The sequence below is a fragment of the Temnothorax nylanderi genome, unplaced genomic scaffold (assembly GCF_030848795.1).
Source record: "Temnothorax nylanderi isolate EJ_2023f unplaced genomic scaffold, tnyl_v1.0 TNYL_tig0033_pilon, whole genome shotgun sequence".
In the NCBI taxonomy this organism is placed as follows: Eukaryota; Metazoa; Arthropoda; class Insecta; order Hymenoptera; family Formicidae; genus Temnothorax; species Temnothorax nylanderi.
In genome coordinates, this window is record NW_027249095.1 from 810,533 (window position 1) to 823,403 (window position 12,871).

General features: G+C 39.3%; 2 protein-coding genes and 1 long non-coding RNA gene across 3 annotated transcripts; 1 reads left to right on the forward strand and 2 right to left on the reverse strand.

Moving 5' to 3' along the window:
• Positions 1-78: 78 nt before the first annotated feature.
• On the reverse strand, positions 79-5,192 carry LOC139770826 (aminoacylase-1-like). Its single transcript, XM_071703050.1, has 5 exons — positions 4,930-5,192; positions 3,279-3,448; positions 2,659-3,174; positions 1,757-2,047; positions 79-1,094 (listed from the first exon to the last, which is right to left on the reverse strand). Exons 1-5 carry the CDS (start codon positions 5,015-5,017, stop codon positions 951-953), a joined length of 1,209 nt encoding a protein of 402 aa, XP_071559151.1. The 5' UTR covers positions 5,018-5,192; the 3' UTR covers positions 79-950.
• A 97-nt stretch (positions 5,193-5,289) lies between these two features.
• On the forward strand, positions 5,290-7,228 carry LOC139770827 (uncharacterized). Its single transcript, XR_011717826.1, has 2 exons — positions 5,290-5,707; positions 6,843-7,228. It is a non-coding gene; the product is annotated as an uncharacterized lncRNA (long non-coding RNA).
• Positions 7,132-12,443, reverse strand: LOC139770824 (aminoacylase-1-like). Its single transcript, XM_071703049.1, has 5 exons — positions 12,120-12,443; positions 10,760-10,929; positions 10,107-10,649; positions 9,414-9,704; positions 7,132-8,393 (listed from the first exon to the last, which is right to left on the reverse strand). Exons 1-5 carry the CDS (start codon positions 12,205-12,207, stop codon positions 8,250-8,252), a joined length of 1,236 nt encoding a protein of 411 aa, XP_071559150.1. The 5' UTR covers positions 12,208-12,443; the 3' UTR covers positions 7,132-8,249.
• Between the last annotated feature and the right edge of the window lie 428 nt (positions 12,444-12,871).

Consider the following 12,871-nt stretch of genomic DNA (forward strand, 5'->3'; position numbering starts at 1 on the left):
CGACGTGCAAACGTCCAGGTCTTTTACCTCCAAAATCAATAGATGGTCTCTTATATGCGAATCTATATCTCTCGTACATATATTTCTCCGTACCTTTATTCGTAACATTTGCTCACCACCTGAATACATCTCTCTGCAATACTTCCTTAAAATACGTATTACAAAACATTTCGATTATTTCAGTCTATTTAATTTCGTCGTTTCAACGTACACAGGCGTTCGTGGCTCCGTTTCCCTCGGTGCTTCGATCTTGAGTCTCCATCGCGAAGGTATACGCTTCTGTGTGCATTTAGTCAGCCTTACAAAAATATCTTCTCTAATATATAATATCTGTACATATATTTCATGCGAGTACTGTATTTACTGCAAGTACTTCACTGGAAGAAATTATAATGCGAAGGAATTTCTCTATACTTTTAACAAATTGCTTTGGTTCCGTTTATAGCACTGTTGTTCTCTTTACTGTCTTCATCAAATTCTTGAGCGTTTGATTCTGTATTAACAATCCACCAATTTCCATATTGCCTTGACAACGTCGTTATTCATGCATCCATGTCCACGATGTCATCCTTCCATATCTTCTGAATTTGATATTCTTTGCTGTTCGTCATTTTGAGATTTGAATTATTGTTCATTGTCTCTTCACAAATATTTGCTTCATTCTCCTTCTCTTATATTGCTTCTCATTCGAATAAATATCTTCGAACATATCCGTCCAACAATAAAATTTGAAATAGGCGTAACATCTATATATAAATGCAATATAGAAATATATATATTTATATATTGACTTAGTATATTATTGCACGTTAATTGCGATCTCTTGAATGCAACAGACTGATTAATAAGCTTATCAGTGGTAAAAATCAGGCCGAACGAGCTACTAGCTAGCTCCAAATATCCGACTATGGCACTTTTGGTATCTGATGTGTAGCATACTGCGCGTCCGTTTAAACACTTGCAACGCTCGGTATTATATTTGTATATATCTCTATTCCCTTCAGGAATACATCCTTGTTCAGATACTCGTCGTGATCGTGAAGAAGTATCTTTGTCCTGTTCATCGGTGAAAAGCAAAGAGCAGGAATGCCCACCTGTAAAGTAAATATATCCAAAGTTATACTTTATGAAATATGTATAATTATAATGTATTAAAAATCATGGCTCATCTAACATAATCTATATCTTTCATAATTAATATGAAGATATAATCTTAATTTAAACGTGACATGTAATTTGTTAGCAATAACTTCTTGTTTTAATGAAAACCATGTGTCATTACTTATTTTAATTTTAAAACTGCTTAAATTGTGTGTGTGCGTGATCCTTAATCAAAAGTCTAAATATAATATGCTTATTAACTTCAGCTACAGCCAGGAGCCTGTTGCATAATGATTTACAAGTTAATAATACAAGTTCTTTTACATGTTATTTCAGTAATATTATTAACTTGTAAATCATTATGCAACAGGCCCCAGGAAGTGGTGGTATCAAAAGTTTGAATATATATGAATAAAAAAAAATCTAAAAAAATATTAAATGCATTTACAAAAATTGTAAGGTTAAAATTCTTTAAATAACAGTTTCTTGAGTAAATATAAAACAAAGCAGAATGCGTAAGTTTTACAAATAAATATTGCACACATATTAATATATAATTTGTAATAATTACAATAAAATAATAATACACATTCCTTCTGCTGTGCGTAATGTACTTAACAGTAAATTTTCGCACAAAGAACAGTCCGATGCTTACCTCTCGCACAAAACGACTATCTGTGCCTCCTGGGAAAATGCCAATTTCCAAATCGACACCAATTTCATCACAAGTCTTTTTAAAGGCAATCCAGAAGGGATTAGAATCATCGAGCTTGGTGTTTTCGATTTTAGGATTTTTCTGTTCGAAGGAGTAGGTTACATCTGGCCCAGCTTCCTCGCACCAGCGCTTGATAGTAGCCTCGAATTCCTCGTGATCAACAGAAGGTGTTAGGCGGACATCGAACACAGCGCTGAGGTCGGTGGGTATAACATTGGACTGTACACCACCCTGTAAAGGAATTTAATAGGTTAAAATCAGTTGACGATCACATAAGCAGATAAATGAGGAACATAGAATTTGATAAAAACGTAAAATTTGTGGTAAAATAAAGTCTTAACGTAATTACAAAGTAAGAAATAATAATGTGGGAAATAGTATATTCCCAGATAGCACCATGTCCAAAATCGGGACGTAAGCCGTCTTTTAGCCATCATTTCGTAAGACGTCTAAAAGATGTCTTTTAGACGTCTGATTTTGGACATGCGTACTGTCTGGGTTATCATCATCATCATCGTTAATTGCAAGTATTATTACAACATCGAAATACTTACTGTGCAATATGAAAATCCCAATGGAACAGACATACAAAGTAAACAAGTATCATGTAATGGCTTGAAAATTAAAACTAATCAATCTATTTGTCTTCTTCATTAGTAATTGAATTCAGTATAGGATCTTATATTTAATATTTATTCTCTATACAATGAATTCAATATAAAAGTAAATGAAAGAAAAGGGAGATAACGATTCTATTCGTGATTGTTGAATATAAACGAATTGATAAATGTCTCTTAGATAAAATTTTTAACCGAAAACAATATATTTTCCGTGATACCTACCCAAATTTTCGTAAGATTTACAGACGTCACCCCGCCAAGTGTAGCCGCCAATTTCTTAGGGTCTTTATCAAGTTTCGCTTTTTCGGAGGCTCTGAAGTCCATGAAGCGATCGATTACGACTCTCAATTTTTCTCCAGCCGTGTTGTCTAGCATAATTGATCCGTGACCAGGATTGCCCGCGCACTTTATTTCAATGTGCCAGATCGATCTTTCTCCGTTGAACATGTAGTAGTTCTCGAACGGACTAGCCACACCTTCATCCAGCGCAAAACCGACGTTCAGGGCTTTGAAGTCGGCGGTGTGCACAAAGTCTTTCATTCCCAGAACACCGCCGATCTCCTCGTCCGGGACGAAAGAGACGTGGATAGTTCGTTGGCAGCGTTGGCCATTCAGTTTCAATCTGCGAATCGCCTCCAAGTACTGTATTCCCACGCACTTCATGTCTTGGCTGCCGCGAGCGTAGATGTTGCCCTGCTCGTCCATGTGAGCGCTGAACGGCGGATAGGTCCATTTGTCCTGGGGTTCAGTTATACGATTAGTATTAGGAACCAGCAAGTTGATTACGCGACTGAACAGCTATTTACATTTGCAACATCTTTACCGCAAGTCAAAGCACTTACCTCGAAGACAGGTACAACGTCCATGTGACTGTTCAATAGAATCGATGATTTCGTCGGTTGCGTTCCCACCCATGTTAAAACTACAATCGGCTTCTTGGGATGTACGTGATAGACTTTGATCGGCAAGTCGAGGGACTGCGCCTGTCTAGTTAGGAATGCCACACACTCATCTGGAACGAAGGACACAGCAAATCAGTATGTTTTATGCATGAGATTACATATGCAGGCAAATGTAGACTTTTATCTAGTCTAAAGTTATTAAAATTTAAATAGTTATATGCACTAATTATGCACAACTAATTATGCGCAACATTTAATTTATCATTATGTTTAATTTTCAAGTTAATTTGTATATCAGTCTGTTCAATTACGACTCTAATATAATCTGTATAAGTAGCATATTCATAAAGCGTCAATGAGCGAGCAGGATTTAAATTGCTGTTTACATTCAATATACGTCCAATCTTTAAAGCGACCATCCTCGCTGTTAAAGCATCACAGTTAAAGATCACAGGGTTACATAACGATAATAACAGATATCACAAAAATTAATTTCTCTGAAGATACCAAGCCTGCAATCGTGTGATAATCGCGATAAGAGACGAGATACTTGCTGATGGACGGTAATTGGCTCTATTATCAATTGTAGCCTTTTATCTAGTCCATCAGGAGACCCGTTATTTGCTACTGTGCGCACGTTATCAAGAAATATAGCGCGTCGTAAATGCGTCAAGCTATACGGATACGTACATCCGCGAGTCGCCGTCGCCGCTGTACAGGTGCGAGGAACGCAAAATTCCGTCACCGACCGGTTATGTAATCCTACCTCCACACCGTCTTCGGTCGATTCGCGATTCGGGGCTGCAGCTGCTCGTCGAACCGGCAGAAATTTTCTTTCGAAAATCGCGAAGCGGACGGAAGCGGCAAGCCGCCGGGTCGAGTCCCCTCCGATCTGGGTCACGCCGCGGCGCCCGTCGCGACGCGTTCCGGTCGGGAGGGACGGGCACGCCGGGGACCGGTCCCGGGGACATCGCCGAACGGTCCGGCGGGGTCGGCGTGGTGCCGCGACCGGACGCGACGGAATAAAAATAGAAATAACATCGCGCGCGCGGCAGGGTGGGGCATGGCAATGGCTGGATAGCGTCACCGACGCTATCCCCAATTCGTCACCTCGCGCCTCGCCGGCGTCGCGTCGCGTCGGCCGATTCCCACGGGGAGCGAACGAGCGGACGACGCGCCGTCGACCACCGGGGCTCGCTCTCCCCCGTCCTCGACGGAGTCTCGCGCGGAATTTACTTAACGAGGAAACGCGTCGTTGAAGCGCGTGCTATGCTTCGCGACCTCGTTCGCGGACGCGGCCGGTCGGCGTGGGTTCCCCCCCTCGTTTTTCCGCAGTTTCTTTTTTTTTTTTCCCTCGCGAAGAACGCGGACGACTCGCGCTTTCTCCCGTCCACCTGATTTCCCCGTAATTTTCCAACCGGACGCGATACGCGCCGCGGACGCTTTTAGACGCGCGTCACACAGATCTCTCTCCTTCTCTCTGTCTCTCGCTCGCTCTCTCTCTTTTCGCCCTCCTCGCTCTCGACCGCGATTTAATTCGTTTTCCGAAATTCCACGGACTCCTGGAATTTCACTCCCCGCGATCGCTCACCGTAATCGACGTCCGGCTGCACCGACGGGATCCGCAGGTACTCGAGGAAATTCTCCACAGCTGTTTCGTCCAGTTCGGTCCGCGACATCGCGACTCCGCGGTGGTCTTGTGGTCCGTCCCGTCTGTGCGCCTTGCCTTCGACGACTCGCGATGTCTCTACCTCCTCGGTGCCGACGCCGCTTCTTAAAGCCCCCCCCCTCGCCGTGTCTGTCGGCCGCCGTCCGCGATAAGGGCGATAAGGCGCGCGCGTCCAGACGCCACCGTCGGGGCTCGACTGTCCGGCGATCTGACAGCAGACGGCGGCGTCGTGTCGGAGTGCCGCGCGCGGGCCACACCGCGGCGGCGGCTCTCGCCCAATTGCCGTCGGTTACCGGCGTGACGTCACGGCGACTCGCTCGAATCGCATGACGCGGTTAGTAACAGGCCCCCCCGCGCGCGCGCGCGCGGGGCCACCGCGTCCGCCACGTCGCGTCGCGTCGCGCGCCGGCCCGGCGTTTGAAAACGCGACGCGTGGCAACGAGAGACGCCACCACGCGACGCAACGGCGCCGCGGCGACGGCGACGCGCAGAACGGAGCGTCACGCCGCTCCTTGCGATCCTCGGAGGCTTCGGATCCTCCTCGACGCCGCCGTCGCCGAGGAGACCGCGCGAAATGCTGGGAGGAAGCGAATGTGCGTTCTGATGTCTTCTCCGTTTTCAAACGAGGTATTTCTCGAAGAATTTAGCGGCCCGGAATCTAGATGCGAACAAAGATGCACCTACAATGCGTGTTGCTAAGGTACATAAAGCAATATCCACGATTGCGCCTCTATTTGTAAGAAAAGATTTTGCATGCGTGACGTCAAAAATGTTACCGGATTTAAGCGAGAACTGTCAATTAAATATTTTCGAGCTTCGAAACTATATAATTGTTAAATGACCTTCGAGAGTTTTTTTGAAAATGAAGAAAACTATAACTATAATATTGACTATATGTAATCCAAGTCTTTTAAAAAGCGATAAATATACGACATTGTCATATCGCAAACAGTGAATTCCGATAACATTGTAATTGCTTGTAATTTCATGTAAATTGTAAGTGATTAATCCTAAAAGTTATACGTGATAAATATTCTCTTATCGCAATTAGACGGTAATATACGACACGCGTCTACTTATTGTTTGCATATATCGAAATCAGTCGAAATAAGCAGATAAGGTTTTATCGGCGACGACGCGTGGTAAACAAGCGCTATTTATAACACATCTGTTACTATGCTTTTGATTACACTCCATCATTTGTCGGGTCTCGGGTTCGGAGGGTAAACCGCCGCTTGATCGTGAAAATATTATTATAATCGGTGATATGGATTAAATTATCTGCATCCTATGATGTAAGGGTGTAACATGGCTATAACTAGGCATATACATATGTAACAGTGAGTTCGCAAATAAAAAAACTCGTGTGTATTCTCAGCCTATTATATAAAGATTGAATATTGTATATGCGAATATAATATAATATAATATAATATGATATTAATATATTTATATTCCACACAGTAGTTTTTACCGCATTTCCTAATCTCTAAACTTTGATATTCGCTTAAAAACCGACAATACAGGATTAGAATCTCGCTTTTCTCTTTTCTATGCGTACGTCGAAAACTCCGCTCTGCGCATTTTGCATCTCTTCGTTCAGGTAGAATTCTTATTATATGTATAATCGGATTACAAAGCGGATGCGGTACAGTCGGTACTCCCGAATGCTCCAGATGTTTTTGCTCTGTTCTTTACATAGATCTTAATTCCACCGTGGATGATGCGGTACCGTCCGGTCTTCTTTTTCCGACTATTATGTCGGTTAGAGTAAAAAAAGCGCGCTTTATAACACCTTTAAAAAACTGGACTAATGCTGTATATAAACATTTTAGAACATCATTTCACCGGTATAAAAAGTGTACGCCATGTTCGCTGTGTCCGTGTGTTGATGCCGTGTATACACAATACTTACGCAAGGATTGGGAAACCGAGGAGAAACGGGCGAAAATCGGGAAAATTTGCACGCGTCGAGTCGACGGCACGGATCACGGATATCTCGACACTTCCACGGTTTCACGGCAAAATTTGTTTTCACGAAATCTTTATCTCGAAGTCGATCCGTCCCCCCAGCATCAACCTGATCGAGCGATGGAAACAGAAAAATAGGAAACGAGAGTCAAATATATTTCTCCGTACCTTTATTTATAACATTTGTTACCATCTGAATACATTTTTCCGTAACACTTTCTTAAAATATAAAATATATTATAAAACATTATTAGGAAATATTTGATTATTTCAGTCTATTTAGCGTTTAGTCGTTTCAATGTATACAGATTTGTAGTTCCGTTTTCCTCGGTGCTTCGATCTCGATTCTCCATCGCGAAGATAATGTACCACTTCTGTGTGTGCATTATCGGTCTTATAAAAATATTTTCTCCGGTATATAATATTCGTATATATATGTTTCATGTAAGTATTTTGGCTTTATCTAATGCAAATAATTCATTGGAAAGATGTAGGTACTATAATCTCAAGGAATTTCTGTAATTTGAACGGATTGATTTGGTCCCATTTATAGTACTATCATATTATTTCCATTCTTCATAAAAATCTTGTGCGTTTGATTCTTTATTAACTGTTCACTAAATTACGTATTTCTTTAATATGTCATTATTCACGTATCCATGTTACCTTCCATTTATCTTCTGAACTTGGTGTACTTTGCGTTCGTCGTTTTGAGATTTTAATTGTAGCGCATGGCATTGTCTCTACAGATATTCGCTTTATTCTCCTTTTCTTATGTTATTTCTCATTTAAATAAATAATTATTTATTCAAATGAGAAATAATATAAGCATTCTCCTTTCCTTATATTGATGAAGTTAACTTCAAATAAATCCATCCAACAATAAACATTTGAACGGAATTGAAGTATACAGTATAAGCATTACATTAATATATATATATATAGTTCTATAGTACACATATATATATATTATATATATATATATGTATACTATAGAAATATATATATTTACTTATTGTTAGTATAGTATTGCGATCTGATTAATAAGTTTATCAGTGGTAGAATGGCCGAACAAGCTGCTAGCTACTTCCAAATATCCGATTATGGCACATTTAGGGGCCTATTCTGTAAACGTTAACAACATCATTACGTGCTTTGCGCATATAAAATATATCACCAGAAAAGCTGCACAAAGCGCGTAACGATATCATTAACGTTTACAGAATAGGCCCCTTAGTATCTGATGCGTAGCATATAGATAGTGTGTCCGTTTAAACATTCGCAACACTTGGTATTATTTTGGTATATATCTCTATTCCCTTCAGGAATATATCTTTGTGCAGATACTCGTCGTGATTGTGATTCTGGATCTCTGTTTTGTTTATCGGTGAGAAGCAAAGAGCAGGAATGCCCACCTGTGAAGTACATATATCCAAAGGTATACTTTATGAATTTGTAATTATAATGTATTAAAAATCACATGGCGCGTCTAATAATCTATATCTCTTATAACGAAGACACATGGTAGTGTCTCGCGCTAAGTGTACGCGCAGCGAGACACAGGCCAGGATCTATATACACTAGCCGAGAATTTGAGAAAAACCTTAAATTATCTCTTTATTATTATTATATTTAATTAAAACAAAAATATTTAAATGTAAAACATTTGGCGCTGCTAGACCAAGTATGGCCGAAATAAATGAATGAATATGATGAGCACGTATGGTACATACGATACGTGTGTGTCATGTTTAGACCTAAATTAGAGACATTATTTATTTTCATTATCTTATTACAATTCCGAGATCTTGCAGCATCAAGTTTTCGCATTAATTATTTTTTATTTTAATTAAATATTGTATATACATTTAAATATCTTCTATTATCTTGATAAATTTAAAAGTATTTAATTTTTTAAAATTATAATATTTATCATGCATATTTCCTCTTTTTATTTAGTGCAATTATGTTGAAATGCAATTATTTTATATTTTTGATTGGATATATTAAAAGCAATTTTATACAACAATTTTTCAATATATAACGGTCTTTCATACTGGCGCGTGCACTTAGCGACTTTTTTACATTTTCTTTAAAAAGGTTAATATAATATTATTATCTTAATTTAAACGCGAAATTTAATTTGTTAGCAATATCTTTCGTCTTAATGAAAACCACTATTATTTCTTATTTTAATATAAAACTACTATCCTTAATCAAAAGTGAAAATATCTATATAAATAAAAAAATAAAAAAATATTAATGAAACGTTTATACAAAAATTATAAGAGAGATTAAAATTCTTTAAGTAACGATTTCTTGAGCATGCAGTAATTCGTAATAATTACAATAAATTAATAATTTATAATTCTTCTTTTGCGCGTAATGTACGTAACAATAATAAATTTTCGTATAAAGAGCAGTGCGATGCTTACCTCTCGGACAAAACGGTTGTCTGTACATTCCGGGGAAACGCAAGTTATCAATTTGACACCAATTTCATCACAGGTCTTTTTAAAGGCAATCCAGAAAGGATTAGAATCATCGAGCTTGGTGTCCTCGATTTTGGGATTTTTCTGTTCGAAGGAATAGGTTACACCTGGCCCAGCTGCCACGCACCAGCGCTTGATAGTAGCCTCAAATTGCTCGTGATCAACGAAAGGTGATAGACGAATGTCGAATACAGCTCTGATCTCCTTAGGTATAACGTTGGACTGTATACCGCCCTGGAAAGGAACGCATGTTCAAATCAACAGATGTCACATAAGCAAATAAATGAGGAACATATATAGAATTTGATAAAAACGTAAAATTTGTGGTAAAATATAAAGTCTTAACGTAATTACAAGGTAAGAAATATTAAAATGGGAAATCGTACATTATTATCAACGTTAATCGCAAATATTATTAGAACATCAAATACCTACTTACTATTAGTATGAAAATCCCATTGTAAGAAACATATAAAGTAGACAAGTATCGTGCAATGGCTTGAAAATTAAAGCTAATCAAGTTATTTGGTCTTCTTCATCAGTGAACTCAGTATAGAATCTTATTTAATAATTTGACATTTATATACATATAGATGAAATTTTTTAACGAGAAGAATACATTTGCGTGATACCTACCCAAATTTTCGTAAGATTCACAGACGACCCCATGTAATCTAACTCTTCTTTTTTACAATTTGGGTTGGTTGAGTTATGTAGCATTTTCGCTACTTCGTAGGCTCTGAAGTCCATGAAGCGATCGATTATGACTTTCAATTGTTTTGCAGCCGAGTAGTATGGCACTCTTGACGCGTGACCGGACTCACTCGCGCACTTTATTTCAACCTGCCACATCGATTTTTCTCCATAGAATACTGCGAAGGTGTCGTCGAACCCATGATGTGGTGGGACAGCTATACCTTTATCCAGCGCGAAACCGACATTCAGGGCTTTGAAGTCTGCGGTGTGCACAAATTCTTTCATTCCCAGAACACTGCCAATCTCCTCGTCTGGGACGAAAGAGACGTGGATAGTGCGTTGGCAGCGTTGCTCGTTGAGTTTCAGTCTGCGAATCGCCTCCAAGTACTGTATTCCCACGGACTTCATGTCTTGGCTGCCGCGAGCGTAGATGTTGCCCTGCTCGTCCATGTGAGCGCTGAACGGCGGATAGGTCCATGCGTCCTGGGGTTCAGTTATACGATTAATATAAAAAACCAGCAAGTTGATCATGCGACTGAACAACAACTATATTATACATTCGCAATGTCTTTACCGTAAGTCAGAGCACTTACTTCGTAGACAGGTGCAACGTCCATGTGACTGTTCAATAGAATCGATGGTTTCGCCGGTTCCGTTCCCACCCATGTCAAAACTACAATCGGTTTCTTGGGATGTATATGATAAACTTTGATCGGCAAGTCGAGGGATGCCGCCTGTCTAGTTAAGAATGCCACACACTCATCTGGAACGAAAGACACATCAGTAAATCAGAATGTATTACGCATGAGATTCCATATGCAAGCAAATGTATAGACTTTTATCGAATCTGAAAACTGCAGAAAAATTTGCACAATGTATAAACTCGACCTTGACATATTATAGAGAATTAATTTCTAACAATGAGTAAAACATGCTTTGAATTGATAAGAATCGTGAATTTTGTTATAATAAAAAAAAATAATTTATTCAATCACCTTATTTTATTGATACTTAAATTTACACAGCACTACGCTTAATGAATTTTTTCTGGGAAGTTTCTAAATGATTCATCTAACAGGTTTCTTATGCTATCGAGTAAAGTAGATATATGACATCGAAAAATTAGTTTTCGAAGATTAATCGCATTCTCTTAAGATAGGACAGTTAGAATGATATCTTATCGTAGTATATTATATCTTATTATATCTTATTAAGCTTAAAAACAGTAAAACATAAGATTGTTCATACTGCGTAAGTTTTTCTGTAGACTTACCACTTAATCTAGAATTATCAAAATTTACAAAGTCATTTGTAACAATTAATTGCAAAACATATAATTTATTATTATGTTATATTTTTAAATTAATTTGTGTATCAGTCTATTTAATTTTATCTCTAATCTAATCTATATAAATCGAAGATTCAAAGCGTTATTGAGGGAATAGAATTAAAAAATTGTTGTTTAGATTTAATATTAGTCCATTCTAATCCTCGCTGTTACGGAATAAAAGTCACAGTGTGACACAACGACAAAAATCTGCATCACAAAAATTAATTTTTCCTGGAGACACTAAGCCTGCAATTATGTCATAATCGCGATAAGAGACGAAATTCCTTGCTAAGGGACGATAATTGGCTCTATAAATTGTACTCCGCAGACGCGGCCGGTAGGCGTGGGTCCCGCTTTTCCCACTTTTTTTTTGCTTTTTCTTCTCTACGAAGGACACTGTTTTGTGCTTTCTCCTGTTTATCGTTTTCCCCTTAATTAATTTTTTATTTCAACTAAACACGATACGCGCTGCGAAACTGCGCACTCTCGCCGTCGAAAACTTTAATGTGCATCACAGACCTCCCTCTTTCATCCCCTTCGCTCTCAACCGCCGCAATTTAATTCGTTTTCCGAAATTCCACGGAAAATTCCACTCTCGAGTCTCACTCTCCGTGATCGCTTACCATAATTGACATCCGGTTGCACCGACCGGATCCGCAGGTACTCGCGGAAGTTCTCTATAGCTATTTCGTCCAATTTGGTCTCCGACATCGCTCCACTATGGTGGCCTATCCGTTTATGCACCTTGTCTTCTGCGGCTCGTGAATGTCTACCTTCGGAGCCGACGCGCTTCTTAAAAGCCCTATTCGTCTGTGCGTTCGCGATAAGGGCGATAAGGCGTCGCCCAGAGTACCCAGACGCTTTCCTTTCCTTTCCTTTGACCCGATAGATTTCCGACTCTAATTTGAGTTTGAGTCGTAGTACCACGGCGATTTATACACTAGAGGAGCCTCTGTTTGGGTCGGAGGCGTCCTCTTAGAGATACAGTAACTACTGCTTCGCAGAACTCTCCCGGTAAGCCACGCAATCTCAAGGAGAGAGCTCTCTGCGACTTGATAGATTATAATCCAAGATTCAAGCCATTAGTAAAAGTAATAATCAATCTAATTATTTTAACATCCAAATTACCAATCAAATATTCCATTGAAAAAGGCGCTAATAAGTGATTCTTCAAAAGGCCATCAATCAAGATAGATCTTTCATCGTTATACAAAGGGCACGCCCAGAATACGTGGTTGATGTCCTGTGATTCCTCCCCACAAGAGCAACCGGGGGAATCAATCCAACCGAATTTAAACTTTATGGTTCCAACATACGAATATCCCGTAATTAAACGAATTAACATACAAATATCAGTACGGTTAACTCTATACTT

Coding starts and splice junctions, on each gene's coding strand:
- LOC139770824 (XM_071703049.1), bottom strand. CDS start 12,207: ATGTCGGAGACCAAATTGGACGAAATAGCTATAGAGAACTTCCGCGAG. Junction 9,705..10,106: donor TGAATCTTACGAAAATTTGG/GTAGGTATCACG, acceptor GTTCCTTTCCAG/GGCGGTATACAGTCCAACGT. Junction 8,394..9,413: donor ACAACCGTTTTGTCCGAGAG/GTAAGCATCGCA, acceptor TGTACTTCACAG/GTGGGCATTCCTGCTCTTTG.
- LOC139770826 (XM_071703050.1), bottom strand. CDS start 5,017: ATGTCGCGGACCGAACTGGACGAAACAGCTGTGGAGAATTTCCTCGAG. Junction 3,449..4,929: donor GCAGCCGGACGTCGATTACG/GTGAGCGATCGC, acceptor CCTTCGTTCCAG/ATGAGTGTGTGGCATTCCTA. Junction 2,048..2,658: donor TAAATCTTACGAAAATTTGG/GTAGGTATCACG, acceptor ATTCCTTTACAG/GGTGGTGTACAGTCCAATGT.